This window comes from Colletotrichum fioriniae (assembly GCF_027942845.1).
Source record: "Colletotrichum fioriniae strain IMI 355084 chromosome Unknown scaffold_3, whole genome shotgun sequence".
In the NCBI taxonomy this organism is placed as follows: domain Eukaryota; kingdom Fungi; phylum Ascomycota; class Sordariomycetes; order Glomerellales; family Glomerellaceae; genus Colletotrichum; species Colletotrichum fioriniae.
The window spans coordinates 1,118,369-1,132,347 of NW_027076839.1; the positions used below are offsets into that span (position 1 = coordinate 1,118,369).

General features: G+C 54.8%; 3 protein-coding genes across 3 annotated transcripts; 2 read left to right on the forward strand and 1 right to left on the reverse strand.

Annotated features, from left to right (window-relative positions):
* Nucleotides 1-705: 705 nt before the first annotated feature.
* Nucleotides 706-2,496, forward strand: LAP4 (vacuolar aminopeptidase 1; the record flags this gene model as incomplete). Its single annotated transcript, XM_053190970.1, has 1 exon — nt 706-2,496. The coding sequence occupies one exon, from the start codon at nt 706-708 to the stop codon at nt 2,494-2,496; it is 1,791 nt and encodes a 596-aa protein (XP_053051395.1).
* A 314-nt stretch (nt 2,497-2,810) lies between these two features.
* SYG1 (Xenotropic and polytropic retrovirus receptor 1) lies at nt 2,811-6,237 on the reverse strand (the record flags this gene model as incomplete). The annotated part of the gene is made up of 6 exons (XM_053190971.1): nt 2,811-2,834; nt 2,915-3,672; nt 3,734-4,028; nt 4,085-4,174; nt 4,229-6,117; nt 6,198-6,237. The coding sequence occupies 6 exons, from the start codon at nt 6,235-6,237 to the stop codon at nt 2,811-2,813; spliced, it is 3,096 nt and encodes a 1,031-aa protein (XP_053051396.1).
* Nucleotides 6,238-10,393: 4,156 nt separating this feature from the next.
* Nucleotides 10,394-11,029, forward strand: N0V96_003197 (uncharacterized protein; the record flags this gene model as incomplete). The annotated part of the gene is made up of 3 exons (XM_053190972.2): nt 10,394-10,422; nt 10,484-10,972; nt 10,996-11,029. The coding sequence occupies 3 exons, from the start codon at nt 10,394-10,396 to the stop codon at nt 11,027-11,029; spliced, it is 552 nt and encodes a 183-aa protein (XP_053051397.2).
* Nucleotides 11,030-13,979: the final 2,950 nt, after the last annotated feature.

Consider the following 13,979-nt stretch of genomic DNA (forward strand, 5'->3'; position numbering starts at 1 on the left):
GTTTACCAGCCAGGTGCTTAGGTAATGCAGCTTGATCCAAATTGATGAAGCTTTGGTGACTGCAATTAAAGTTGATCATAGTTGTGTAAAATCCCTTGAGGTACTGCGGAAAATGTACCTACACCTCATCACCTTGAGAACTCAAATGATGCCATTGTCACCTAAATTGCGCAGAGTCATTATCGTGACTTAGCTAAGCATCTTACCTCAGCAGCGGTGCTGTGACCTGCTTGAATTGGCCAAGCTCTGCCCCGTTACCCCCTCACTGGGCCCCATAGCAACGGATCCAACGCTGTGCGATAAGCACCACTTTGGCTTGCTTAGGTAAGATATCACAAGCGATAAGACAAGAACCCCAGACACTTCGGCCCGTATCGGCGTAGGCTCATTCGCCGGAGCCAATCGAAGCTTCCGGCGGGTCGCAGATCCGCTCGGTTCCAGCTGCCCCGTGCCTCTTGTTCCTGCGCCTGCCGCCTGCCGCCTGCTCTGGAATGTTGTGCCTGTGCCTGTGACCGCCTCGGACGGGAAGCTCCAGCTGAGGTGTCTTCAACAGCCAACCTCTACGATTCCCACTCCGCCTCTTTCTACCTTGTCTGTCAGACCTTGACTTCCCTCCTCTCTACAACATCAACCACACATCCTCTACAGCATCGCGCAACCTCATCCACCCCAGTCTCCAGGCAACGCGCATCGCATTGAGGGTCAATGAACCGCTTCCTCATCACCAACTCAAACACCGCCGTTCAAGCAACACATCCCCTCGACGCATCGCCCGCCATGACCAAACACACCCCCGACACCCTTCGCTCCCGCGTCTCTTCCCTCTCCCTCCGCCTTCAAGCAATGGAGCACGCCGAAGCTCTCTCGCGCTCCCAATCCCCCGCGCCCTCCATGTCCGCATCCACCACCGCCGCCGCCCCCGGCACGGCCTCGAAGCACTTCCTCCTCGCCGACTTGAACGGCCGCCCAGCCTCTCAGAACCCCGTCTGCGAGTCCTGCTGGAACACCCTCCGCTACAGCGAGGTCCGCCAGACCGTTCGCGCCGCCAACCCGGCCGCCTGCAAGCTCTGCGTCGTTGCCGCCAGTAAGCCAGAGGCCTACACCCAGCCCTTTGTCGACTTCCTCTCCGAGAACCCCACAATCTTCCATGCCGTCTCCTACTTCAAGGAGAAGCTCGCCGCCGCAGGTTACACCGAGCTCCCCGCCCGCGAAAGCTGGGCCTCCAAGGTCCAACCCGGAGGCAAATACTGGACCACCCGCAATGGTTCTGCCCTTATCGCCTTCTCCGTGGGCGAGTCCTACAAGCCCGGCAACGGCGTCGCAATGATCGCCGGCCACATTGACGCCCTCACCGCCAAGCTCAAGCCAGTCAGCTCCAAGCCCACCCGTGCCGGATACCACCAGCTCGGCGTCGCCCCCTACGCCGGCGCCCTCAACCAGACCTGGTGGGATCGCGACCTCTCTATCGGTGGTCGCGTCATCGTCCGCGATCCCGAGACCAACAAGACATCCACCAAGCTCGTCCGCCTCGACTGGCCCATCGCCCGCATCCCCACCCTCGCACCCCACTTTGGCGTCGGCATGATGGGTCAAAACAACCCGGAGACCCAGGCCGTCCCCATCATCGGCCTCGACTCCTCCGACCCGGACGCCGCCTCCGCCACCCCCGTCGAACCCCTCGGCCCCAAGGGCGCCTTCGTCAACACCCAGCCCCCCAAGCTTGTCAAGCTCGTCTCCAAGGAGCTTGGCCTCGCCTCCCCCACCGAAATCGTAAACTGGGAACTCGAGCTCTACGACTCCCAGCCCGCGCAGACGGGTGGCCTCGATCGCGAGTTCATCTTTGGCGGCCGCATCGACGACAAAGTCTGCTCTTGGGCCGCCCTCACCGGCCTTCTCGCCGCCGACTCGGACCCCAAGGATGGCATAATCAAGCTCGTGGCCCTCTTTGACGACGAGGAAATCGGATCCCTTCTCCGCCAGGGCGCCCGAGGCAACTTCCTCCCCCTCACGATCGAGCGCGCCGTCGAGGCCCTCAGCGGCCACGCCGACGTCGCTTTCGGCTCAAATGTCATCGGTCAGACCTTTGCCTCCTCCTTCCTCTTGTCCGCGGATGTGACCCACGCAGGAAACCCCAACTTCCTGGGCCTGTACCTGGATGAACACATTCCCAAGCTCAACGTTGGTATCGCCATCTGCGGCGACAGCAATGGCCACATGACCACCGACGCCGTCTCCACGGCTATCCTCCAGCGCGTCGGCGAGCTCAGTGGGTCCGCGACGCAGACGTTCCAGATCCGCAACGACACTCGCAGCGGCGGGACTGTTGGACCCATGCTCAGCTCCGCCATGGGAGTCAGGGCTGCGGATGCGGGATTGCCGCAGTTGAGTATGCACTCTATCCGCGCTACCACGGGTGCGCTGGACCCTGGTTTGGGCGTCAAGTTCTTCAAGGGGTTCTTGGACCTCTTTGAAAAGGTTGATGCAGAGTGGCAGTAGACGATGGTTGATATGTCGTGATTACAACAAGATGGTAGAGGTGAACGTATATAAGTACTCTAGATATTTAGTAGGCGAGGAGCGGGAGTGAGGTTGTTCAAGCGTGGCGTACTGCCGTGGGTGTCACCGCAGAGAAACATGAAGTTACGATTGCTTGTAGATTTATATAATATGTACCAGCACAAATTAGACGCATCATTTCGGATACGTTCCAAATCAAGACATACAAATACGCACCCACTTCTTGAAAGACAGTTTCTGTTCCCCTGGTGCTCTAACATGAAGGCTAATGCGAATTAATAATGCTCCAAATTCTACTCATTAGTCGTAAGCAGACCCTACGCCGAGCCTCTTATCACATCAACTCCTAATTATGATGAAACGACCGTCCCCCACGATCACGCACAAGACTATTCACCTGCCGGATCTCCATCGAATCCGCCTCCGACCCACCCGACCGGATCCCCTCCCCATCGTCGTCAGAAGCGGACCCCTCATCATCGTCATCGCTCGCCATTCCGCCCGCCTCTTCGAGCTGCTCCGTCTCCGCGTCGACGGGCTTCCTCCGCTTTTCGAAATCCTGCCTGTGCGCCTCGGCAATGATCTTGGAGAAGCTGCGCTGGATGGGCGTGATGCCGGACATGACTCTCTGCCTGAGCGTCCCGGATTCCTCGGCGCGGGGGTCGGATGATGCCGCTGGTCTGGCGGTTGTTGTTGCGGATGTAGTAGTAGTAGCACCGCCACCAGCACCGGCGGAAGCAGCAGGTGCTACTACGGCCTCGCTGGTCGTTTCCTCGGGTACCTTGCCATCCTTACCAGCGTCACTCTCAATTGAGGACCGCGGCGCGACGAGGGGTTCGATGCGATACGGGAGGGGAACGTCACGGGAGGCCTTGTATTGCGCGACGTTGGCGCAGTGTTCGTTTTCGACGCGGAATAAGGTCCACATGCCGCGACGGGAGACTTCGGCCATGGCGACGAGGAAGGAGACAATGGTGGAGTGCTGTGTGTCGTGGGTGAAGATTGCGTAAAAGATCCAGGCGAAGCGGAGGATGGGGTCCATGACCATGATGAAGTAATAGGGCCAGCGCTTTTTGAGGGCGGTGATGTCGCGAAGGAGCCAGTGGCGGGATTGGGGCTGGAGGAGGGAGAAGTCCATGAAGAGGTCCCAGATTGCTGGGGTTTTGGTTAGCATACGACTTGGAATGGAATAGGGAGAAGCGGGAGGGGGGTTTACATGTGTAGATTGCGTTGATGGAGGAAAATGTGATGAACATGGCGAGGTGGCCGTGAGTGTTGTTGATGCGGTACATGGAGAGGGAGACGGCGGCCATGATGGACATCGTGTATTTGCCGCCGTTGACGAGATGAGGGAAGATGTTCCTGGTGTCCTTGTAACGACGCAGGCATTGTAGGAAACGCCAGATGGGAGGCAGGGCCCCTAGAAAGCCGAGCAGCCGGGAGTGGCTAGAGTTACACTGGGCCGGGTTCTCCCATGCGTTGGCGTATATACAGAAGAACAGTTCGACGTTCTAGTAAAAGGTCAGTCGAGGATACGCAAGAGGGGAAGAGAATGATGGCAACTTACACACATGGCGTATGTCAAGGAACAGTAAATATCGCCGAGGAAGAAGTCCCGGAACTCGACTGGATACAACCCAGCCAGCAATAGGCGCCACTACATGAATAATCAGTTTATATCAGTAGTAGGGATAAGATAGGAACAACTCACGTGAGCGTATGCGAACCACCTTCGACTCCTTGCCATGAAAATAGGCGCCGGGAGGAAGATGATAAAGACCGATATAGCAATCAAGACCACGGGGTAGTATTCATACACCTCATTAGTCCCGTACTCGCTGAAGTTGAGCCATATGAATACTCCAAAGATGAAGGTGAACAAGCTAGGGAACTCGGCTAGCTGCCGCCAGTCGAGATTATGCCGGGTGTCGAATTCGAAAATAAAGGGGTAATTGATCTTGTTCCGCGTCCAGATGGCACAGTTGAGGCAGAACATGCAAAACAGGAGCAGCATCAAGAAGTACCCGCCGTAGATCTGTAAGAGGTAGCTGGTGCGTGACCGTACCTCGGGATCCTCGTCGAATAGCAGCTGGCCGCCAAAGACGGCACCCTGGATGGCGAAAACCAGTCCAGTGCCGAGGAGGATTCCGCAGCGGAAAGCGCTTCCTGATTCATCACCCGGTCTGCGGCTCAGACTTCGCAGCTTGCCGGCCGCGAGCTTGTGGTTGCCACGCTCAAAGTACCGAGCATACAGGTCTTCCACCGCCTTAATATGGCCGTCGACAGCGTCACTGTTAACGAACCACGATTTGCTGACCTTTTCGTTCATGTAACGGTACTGGGGCCGGGCGTTGACGGCCTTGTCGTACTTCTTGTTCAGCTTGCGGAACGCAGTCCGGTTCAAGAGAGCATAGGACTTGAGCAGTTCGAGCCCGCGGTAGAATTCCTGCAGAGCGAGCTTGAGCTTGCGTTTGGCGCTTCGGTACGGAACGTCGTGTTCGTGAGGTCGTCGGATGTAGTCCCGTCCTGCGTCACCGCCTTCCGGACGCATGACTGGGGTCTGGGCCATTTTCGACAGGGCCTTGGAGTTTGGTCCTGGGCGGAAGATCTTGGACTTGACAGGATCGATCCAGCCGAGGGGGCCCTTTTGGGCACCGTCCGCGTCGCCGTGTCCGCCGTTCAAGAAGTCGATTTCTGCCTGTTGCTTCTGGACATGCAGTTCTTGGGTCCGTCGGTTCCTCATCTCGTGCAGTTGGTCCTTGAGTAAACTCAGACGTTCTCCAGCCTGGTCCTCCTTCAACTTGTAGAATGCCTCCACCTTTTCCAGCTCAGAGTCTAAAAAGTCGAAGAATTCCTTCTCCTTCTGCCGGACTAGGTCAATAGCCAGCCCTTGGAGCCCGTACTCTGGGTTCGTTCCTGATCGGTTCAGAGGCGACGCGTTCGAGAACAGGCGCCGAAGACCACCCCTCGGCGAAGCATTATATCCAGATCCGATTGTCGCAGAGTGGGGGAGCCGCAGCGATGCAGGCGTGTTCTCGTGTTCGGTCGGTGGCGGGCCAGAAGAGCGAGGCGCATCGGCAATCATGGACGCGCTTCTTTGTAAAGCCTGGCGGGTGGGCTGGTCGTCTTGAGTAGAAATGGGCTGCGGGCTGGCATCACTTTGGTGCGACGGCACACGCATCGCCGGCCCGGGCAGCTCAAAAGTCGCCTTGCGGCCCAACGGGGCTTCAGTCTCATGATTCGGCGGCGTGTGGACGAAGCTCCCGTACTGTAAATCGCTCGAACCGTTGTTCAACCCCTGACGCTCGTGGCTGGCGGAAGCGGGAATCGCTCGTGCTGGTGTCGCGGGCTTTTGTCGTGCTGAGCCGACCGGAGCCGGGCTGTGACGGAGTGAGGTCCGCTCGTCGGGATTTCCGCCTCTCGACTGCCCATGTTTCTGGCTGTTGAAGGGTGAATGACTATGGAAGAAGTTTGCGGCGAGGCGGTTCTCGCTCTTGCTGGCGTTGTTTTGGGGGCTGCCGTTGGCTCGATTGATGGCGCGGGAGACGGCCTTGACGTACTTCTTGCCGGCCTTGTAATTGAGGTACTTGATGCGCCACTCTGTGCGACACAGTTGTCAGTATGAAGAAAGCAGACGAAGAACATGAAGCCATTCGCAGAGGAGCAAAGGCGGCACGCACCTGGCACGAGGTCCTGTTCGAGCTCCTTTGCAAACTTCATGACGTAGTGGCGCCCGTTGCGCAGCGCGGCCTAAGTAAAAGATACAGGAAAACAGCGTTTACCGAACGAATGGACGAGGCAACGCCATGTAAACCTTTTGAGGTGTGTATTGAAGTAGAAGCATGTATTCCAGGGTATCGTTGAGGTGTTCCAATGAGTCGAGTCGCACCGCCTCGTTCTCAGGTTGGTCCTTGTTTTTGTCGACGGGACGAAGGGGGAATTCAAGGCGTTTTGTTTTAGTCTTGTTTTTTTCTTCGAGTTGCGCGCTTGGACGAAGCGTTCGCCTACAACTCAACTTTTGGGCAGCCAAGCTTTCCGTTCCGTTCCATTGCTTTTCAGTGCTTGCAGCTGCCAATCCTCCCCCGCCTTTTCTTTTGTCTGGTGTTAGGTTCCCTTAGCTTTCATGTCTTATCGTTATCTGATTCCCCGAGTCAGTCCCAAACTGGAACGGAACCGTTGACGGCAGCTGTTGTCGTCAATCGCAGTCCAGTGTTACAGCACGTCTTCACTGTGACTGCCGATATCCGGCGCTGAATGTCGCTATATCCCAGGTTCATGTGTTAGGTACCTTAGGTAATGGTACCTGATAACGCTCGCACCAGGCGACGGGAAGCAAAACTCAATTGACAAAACCCAAAAACGGTGTTGCTTATGTCAGCTCGGAAAACCTACCCCGATCGGTACGAAATACTTCCACTTGCCCTGTACCTAAGTTCCATGTAACTGCCATTTCTTTTCCTCGCTGCATCTCGTGATCCCTTCATCTTGACCTTTGACCACCCTTTCCGACCTCCATACCGACTTACCATCCGTGCGCTATCACAATGGGTTCGGCGGGTGAGCAAACCATAGCTCTATGGTATTTCTCGAGCTTCGCGACTTCACGTCATCCAACAAGTCCCATCTTGCACTCTCGAACCGTCTCATCCAGAGCACCGCGATGGGACCTCGGATGTGAGTTCAAGGGGTTCATCCGACCTCAGCAATGCATCTCTCAGGGTCCTGAACTGTCACGCTACCATCGCCATCTGTCACTGCCCGTTCCTGGTCACATCTTGGCTCAATCTGGCTCGGGATAGACGGCCTGCTGATATGTGACTTGTGCCGCAAACTACTCGACCAACCAACCAACCAGCAGACCAGGGCCTGCCGCCTGCATACCTTATATGATGCATCATCCATGGACCATGACCCAGTCACGCCAGCAATGAATGTGCCAGACGCCCTGACCCCAGAGGAATTGCCTGAATGGCCTCATGCGAGTCCACAGCTGTGTCAAGCTGCCTGTTGATCACAAGCGGACTTTCTTTTCCAGACACAGAAACAAAGGATGGACGCATATTTACGACGGGGAGACGGCGAGGAGCTACGGCTCAACGACCCATGCAGTTTTCACGATACGACGCCGCCCGCCGCCTGAAGAAGGGCAGACTAACCATAAACCGAGACTTGGCCCTTTCCAACATGCAGACTTCCAACAAGCACTCAATACGGCCTGCCCATCGCCAACTTACAGCAAACCAATGCACGGGTCGTTGGGCCGTCTCGACCCATTCAATTCTCTGGGCGCTTTCTGCCCCTAGTGGCCGACGCGGCTAGGCGGAGCTATCGTCAAGGATAAGCCTCGATGCCCTGCACTTCACCACATCGGGCAGCCCGTCGACCGGGCGGCCCTCCCCCAGTTCCCCGGGGTAAGGCAGCTCATGCCTAGGTCCCTAGGAGGCCAAGGCCACAGAGAGTGTCCGCCGTATCGAATGGCCCACACGATGTGGTTGCATCGAGAGAACATGGGAAGTCCACCCATAGTGAGGAGAAAAGAACGCCGTCGACGGGAGCCGGGCCAATAGTCGATTGTCTCGAGCGCCTTCAAGGTCGCCATGGGCAGAGCCGAGCCTTTCAACGGTCTTGCGGCGGCTCCTCCTCAACTACCTACTCTAGTGTATTCGCACCTCTTTGTATCCGCATGTGCCAACGGCGAGGCGGCAATGACAGCTTGACGCTATGCAGCCTGGACATGCAACGGGCGTGATCTCACCAGAGATATTGGCTTCCAAATTGCAGCTGCACGCAAGACCGTTTCCCTTTGAACTCGATTAGATCCAGGAATGTCGAGGGCGGGAAACCATGCGATTTCTATCCGCGAGACACACACACACAGCTGTGTCACGCTCACGAGGCGCGGGATCACATAGGCCGAACCAAGACATTTCTTGCCTTTTTCGACGCCTCATTCCTGGGCAAGAATGTCACATTCGCCGACCATCGTCACTAACTCAGTCGGTTCGACAGTCCTGGCCACCTTTTGAACTATGATGATATCTACCGACTCACAGCTATTCCAATGCTCAAAGTTTCGACAAAAGAAGCCACGGGTGACCTTGACCTTGCTTATAAGTGGGCGCGATTTGTGGGCTTGGAGGGGTACGGTCTCGTCCCCGACTTCGTGGTGACACCAACCATGAGTTCGCGAGTTGACCAAGTCGTCACGGTCGTCAAGCCTCAAGAACTAGAGAGTCGAAGCCAACACAACCGATGATCTTTGTCTCACCGCGGGAAGCGATCCACAATGATTTCCGCGCCAACTCGCCCCCTTTCGTTAGCAAGGTACGCGATCCTATCGCTGTGACAGCGCCTGCAGCGAGGTGGCAGCTGCACGGTTTCGATGTGCCTTATGTGCGTATGGAAACGAGTGTGCGGCAGACGGCGGAGACTCTCCTTTTGGGTACCAATTCTGTTTGGATCTGGTTGGGCTACTTGGTTCGTTGGTTGTAAGAATTTTTCCCTTTTTCCTGTGTTGGAACTTGGGTCTTTGGAGACGAGCTCCCCAATATGGGACAAGATGGGGCCCATGTGCCGCATTATCGCATTCGCCGCACTCAGCCAGTCCAACCCCAACTCAAGGGAGGGCCCGGTACACGAAGAGGGTGGGCTCTTTCTTTGAATGAGGCCTAGGCAATCTTTGATTATCCTTGCTTTTTATGTACGAATCTGCGCATCTTTCTTTATGGAGGGGGAAGGGATGAGCAAGCGGGCGGGCGTGCCATGATCTATGGGTGACGAGCAAGGCGGGTTTGTTCCTTTTCCCTCTCCGCAACAACCCTGTCAAGTTTGCTCGGATTTCCAGAACTGCAACTCTGGTTGGGCGAGGTCGAAGCCTTCTTTACCAAGTTACCGGGACGGTTGAACATTCCACAGCCTTGATTGGTTGCATACGGCTTGCCTCGAGGGTGCAAGTAGCTTTCCGAGACACTGCGAAGCAAACAACCCATCTATATGTGGTCTGGCTTCCCTCTTCAGCCCCCTGGAGGTATCCTCGCTTTGTCTGCCCTCGTGTTCTCTTCTTGGGTCTCTTCGCACCTTCTTGTGGAGGATCAAGACCCTTTCAAAAACGTCAACTCTTCGGCTTCTCTCGATCCCTCGACTCCACACTGTTAGGCACACCACCAACATGACGCTCGAAACCAAGGTCACGAGTCTTGACGAGGCTATGGACCAGCCAAGTCTATTGCATAGAGCCTCTAAGAAGTGCTTGCGGGTTCTCAAAAAAGCGTCAATGAGAGAAAAGCCACGGCCCGACGACAAGTCAAGCACCAGCGGAAGATCTTTGGCCAGCAGATCATCGTTCAGGTCATCTTTCTCAACATCATCTCTGTTCACGACAAAAACTGTAGAGGAGGATCATATGACCTTGGACCGGCCCATCACAGAGGAGCCTATCGAGGAAGAAGTTAGCAGCGATGGAAATAAGATGAGCGAAAACCCCGTCGACGAAGAGTTAACGCAACAAGCGAGTTCGAAAGCACCGAGAAAAGAGCATCACCAGGGCCAGTCGACCTTCTTTCGGCAGCTGCCCCCCGAAATCCGGCATCAGATTTACAGACATTTCTGGATCTCGGCCGGGGTCGAACGGCATGCTTTTCTACGAAACAGGAAACTTTTGTTCTCTCCCTGCATCACAGATCACGAGGCGCCTGATGAGCGTCAGATCGGGGTCGCCAAAGATTTCGGAAAATCTTCATCCACAGCGGAGGTTCAGCCACATCCGAAATGGTTCAAAAGGATGACATCTCCCTGGTGTAATCACTGGAAATGCGAGAGGTTATGGGAGGATATACGAAACGGACGCGAAGTGGACGGGAACAAGCAGCAAGCCTACATGGCTCTTCTTCTGTCCTGTAAGCGGATGTGAGTTACCTACCCTCGCCCTACTCCGACAAGCAGCTCACTAACCATGGACTCCCATCAGATACAACGAAAGCATAGAATCCTTCAGAGAAGCCAAAACCCTAACAATCACCGACGGTCAAACCCTCCACCGCATCCTCCGGTGGCCCCGCCCCAAATATCTCCACCAAGCCCGCCGCCTCAACATCTCCCTCCGCCACGACAGCGGCAATTTCCTCTACCTCAACGGCGCCTCTATGTGGCACATACTTTCCGAGCAGGACTCGTGCGCCGCCGAGAGCATCTACCTCTGGCTCGACGCCGAATGCCCCGTCACGCGCCGCCTACTGCCCGAGTTCCGCGAGCTGTACAACTGCGTGCCGGCCTCCATCGCGGCGCGGCTGACGATTAATTTCCCTTGCGACGCCGAGGACGGGTTCTGGGCTTGGGAGGACGGGGTGGAAGTTGAAGCACAGGAGGGCGGAGGGCAACTGAAAAGGTTGGGGCCGTTGGTGCCCGAGTTCCGGGTTGTTGCGAGGGGGAGGCAGAGGTTTAATGAGACTTCGGCAGGGTATGTTAGTTGTGTTGATCGAGGGAGTCCAAGGAGACGGGTTTTGAGGGCGAGTAATCCGTTTGAGGATATTTTGCTCTATGGTAGAGGATTCGTTGATGGGTCATATGTCTAGCTGAAAAACACGAATCCAACACGAGTCTTGATAAAGGTTTTTTTTACAGTTGCTGTACTTGAAGGGGCTACGTATAATCCCTGATTCGAATACAAGAATGGCATCAAGGTTCAACGGGCGTGTTTCTGTCGGAATGAACGCTTATTTGGGCCCCTAAGCAAGATAAACCCGGCTCATTGTTTCAAGTAAACGGCGACTCAAATCTAGTCCCTAACTTCAACGCCCTCTTCCACCTAATTTAAGTCACCGAATCTCAGTCCATAGACCTTTGTCACCTCCAACCGGTTCAAAGTCACCGCCATTTCCCTTCCGCTACGATGCCGACAGTCGCGTCCACCTTCGGGACTTATTCGACAGATGGCGTCATTGGCTTCCTTCCATGGATAGACCAACTACTCAAGTTAGCTCAATGATAAGCCAGGCGATAGAAATCACTCACATGTTGTAGTAGGCATGGATGTTTTTGTTCGCAAAGTCTTTCCGAGCCTCCATGGCGAGGATGATGACCTCTTCTTTCGTCCAGTCCAGGGCCCGGGTCAGCGGCGCCATCAGGAAGCCCTCCCAATTAGGGGCAAAGTTTTCATGGTTCCAGATCCCAATCTCCTTGTGCTTCTTATCCTTGGGCCAACTGTTGGTGGGCCATTTGAATCGCTGGATGTGGACGTCTTCGAAGCCAATCTCCTTGAGAACGCCCTCGAACCGGCTGAATTGCTCATAGGGGACCCCCAACTTGGCAATCGCTTCGCAACAGAGACGAACGCTCTTCATCAGCGAGGTATCCTCCGTGAGGGTTCCGTCGTCTGATACGGGAACGGCGTCGATGTCGTTGAGCTCAAGGTAGCCGCCGGGGTTGAGGTTACTAAAACCATTTTTTCAGCGTTCACAATGGTCAGTGCCGAGAAAGACGTGGGGGGCTCACTCGAAACAGCTCTGGAGAAATTGTTTCCAGTTTCTGATGCTGCCCGTCATCATGCGGCTGTGGATGTAACCGAAAGGCCTTGAGAACAGCCACGGCTCCTCAATATCGTCAATTTCAAACTGAACGTTTGGTGGTACACTGGTTTACACTTCGTCAGCTGAGAGCTTCACTTAGAGGAAGCAGTCTTCTTCCTACAATAAGGGCTGTATAGCCGACAGATCAACACCAATGACCTGATGAAAAATTTCAGCTTGCTTGAATTCAGCTACTAATACTAGTGAGAGAAGTCCTCATACCTCGGATTCAGGGTGTTCGTCGCCAAAGTCAATGGCCCAGATTCCGGATCCAGTGCCGATGTCGAGCACTCTGCCGACATTTGCGTCTCGATCGTTTGGTGGCGCTGTACCGAGTCGATCATCAAAAGTCCGGATAAACAAGTTATGTTGAAGGTCTGATGCGTTCGTATCAGTCTTCTTCTCGTCAAACTGGAGGCAAACATCACAGCATCAGTCTAAGGAACAGGTAACCTACCAAGGCGATTATTTTCCCTCTCGTCGTTAGGGGCGGCGTACTCTGATAAGATCATAAACATATTGTCCGGTTGTTCCATTTAATGCGGAGACTTTAAACTCACTGCCATCCTTGTACTTGTGGTAGGTACGTCCGTTTTCGATACGGTATTCCAGAATGGAGCTAGTCACACTTGTTGTAGACGAAGCCAGGCTTGACTGTTGGGGGATAGATGAGTTCACGATGGACGTTGCTGAGGAGTAAGTAGCGAGGCGTCGTAGTTGCTTACAATGCTCACCGATGAGCCATCGGTGTCAGTCTGGAAGAGAATGCAGTCTCAGTATATGAAAACTCTACACCTTTCCGAGGCCTTGAAAGTTCACGGGAAATCGTACCTCATCGGCCGCCAGATGTTCCTCATTCGGTGTTTGCATGGTTTGACTTATGGATCTAGCAGTGGGATGGCGTAATGGAATCTAGAGATAAGAGTGCTTTTGTTATGCGTTGAAGAAATTCGTGGGGCTCCAGCGAGGAAGTGGGAAGAGGTTCCACTGAAGAAGCGGGAGCGGGTGAGTATCGGTTCATTCGGCAAGGTAGCATGTAATATCTGCTCGCCATTGCTACCCCTCTTCTCGCTAAGGTCGACAAGAAAATGTAATGTTTGATGTCACCCCTTGGTTGGTCGTGGTTGTGCATATCCACCCCTGCAACTGGGAAACAACTGCATACGAGTATGCGCCTATGCGGCGTAGATTCCAGTACCTTGTTAGAAAGGCCGCACACCAAGGCTGCGATGGTGGCTAGCTATGTTGAGCAGAAGGAAATCGAAGCCTGCTTGGTCTCCAAACTCACCGCCCCGCACGCCAGGAGAGAGAACAATTCAAGGTCCAAGAAATTTATCTTAAGTTGAAATCCACGTTTTATGTCCAACACCCGTAGAGAAATCAGACTTCTTGCCCATTGTAAGTTGAATCCTCAAGCCTTTGCGGGCTTCTTCCCATAGATAGACCAGCTATCAAAGTTAGCCACACAACTATCACGCTATCAAGCAGGCTCACTTACAGCTGGAAATAAGCGTGTATGCTCGGATCGTCGAAGTCCTTTCGCGCCTCGACAGCAAGTTTATGAACTTCCTGCTCAGTCCACTTCAACCCGCGGGTAATCCCAGCCATGAACATGCCCTCCAAGTGCGGTGCAAGATTCTCATGATTCCAGATCCCCAGCTCCTTAAACTTGGGGTCCTTCGGCCAGCTATTCGTCGGCCACTTGAACCTCTCAACGTGAACGTCCTTGAACCCGACCTCGGCCAAGACGCCTTCTAGGCGGTTGAACTTCTCAAACGGGGACCCGAGGGCCGTGATGGCTTCGGACCAGAGGCGGAAGCTCTTTTAGAGGGTACATTCCTCGGTGAGGGTGCCGTCGTCGGAGAGGGGGATTGCATCGATGTCGTTGAGCTCGAGGTA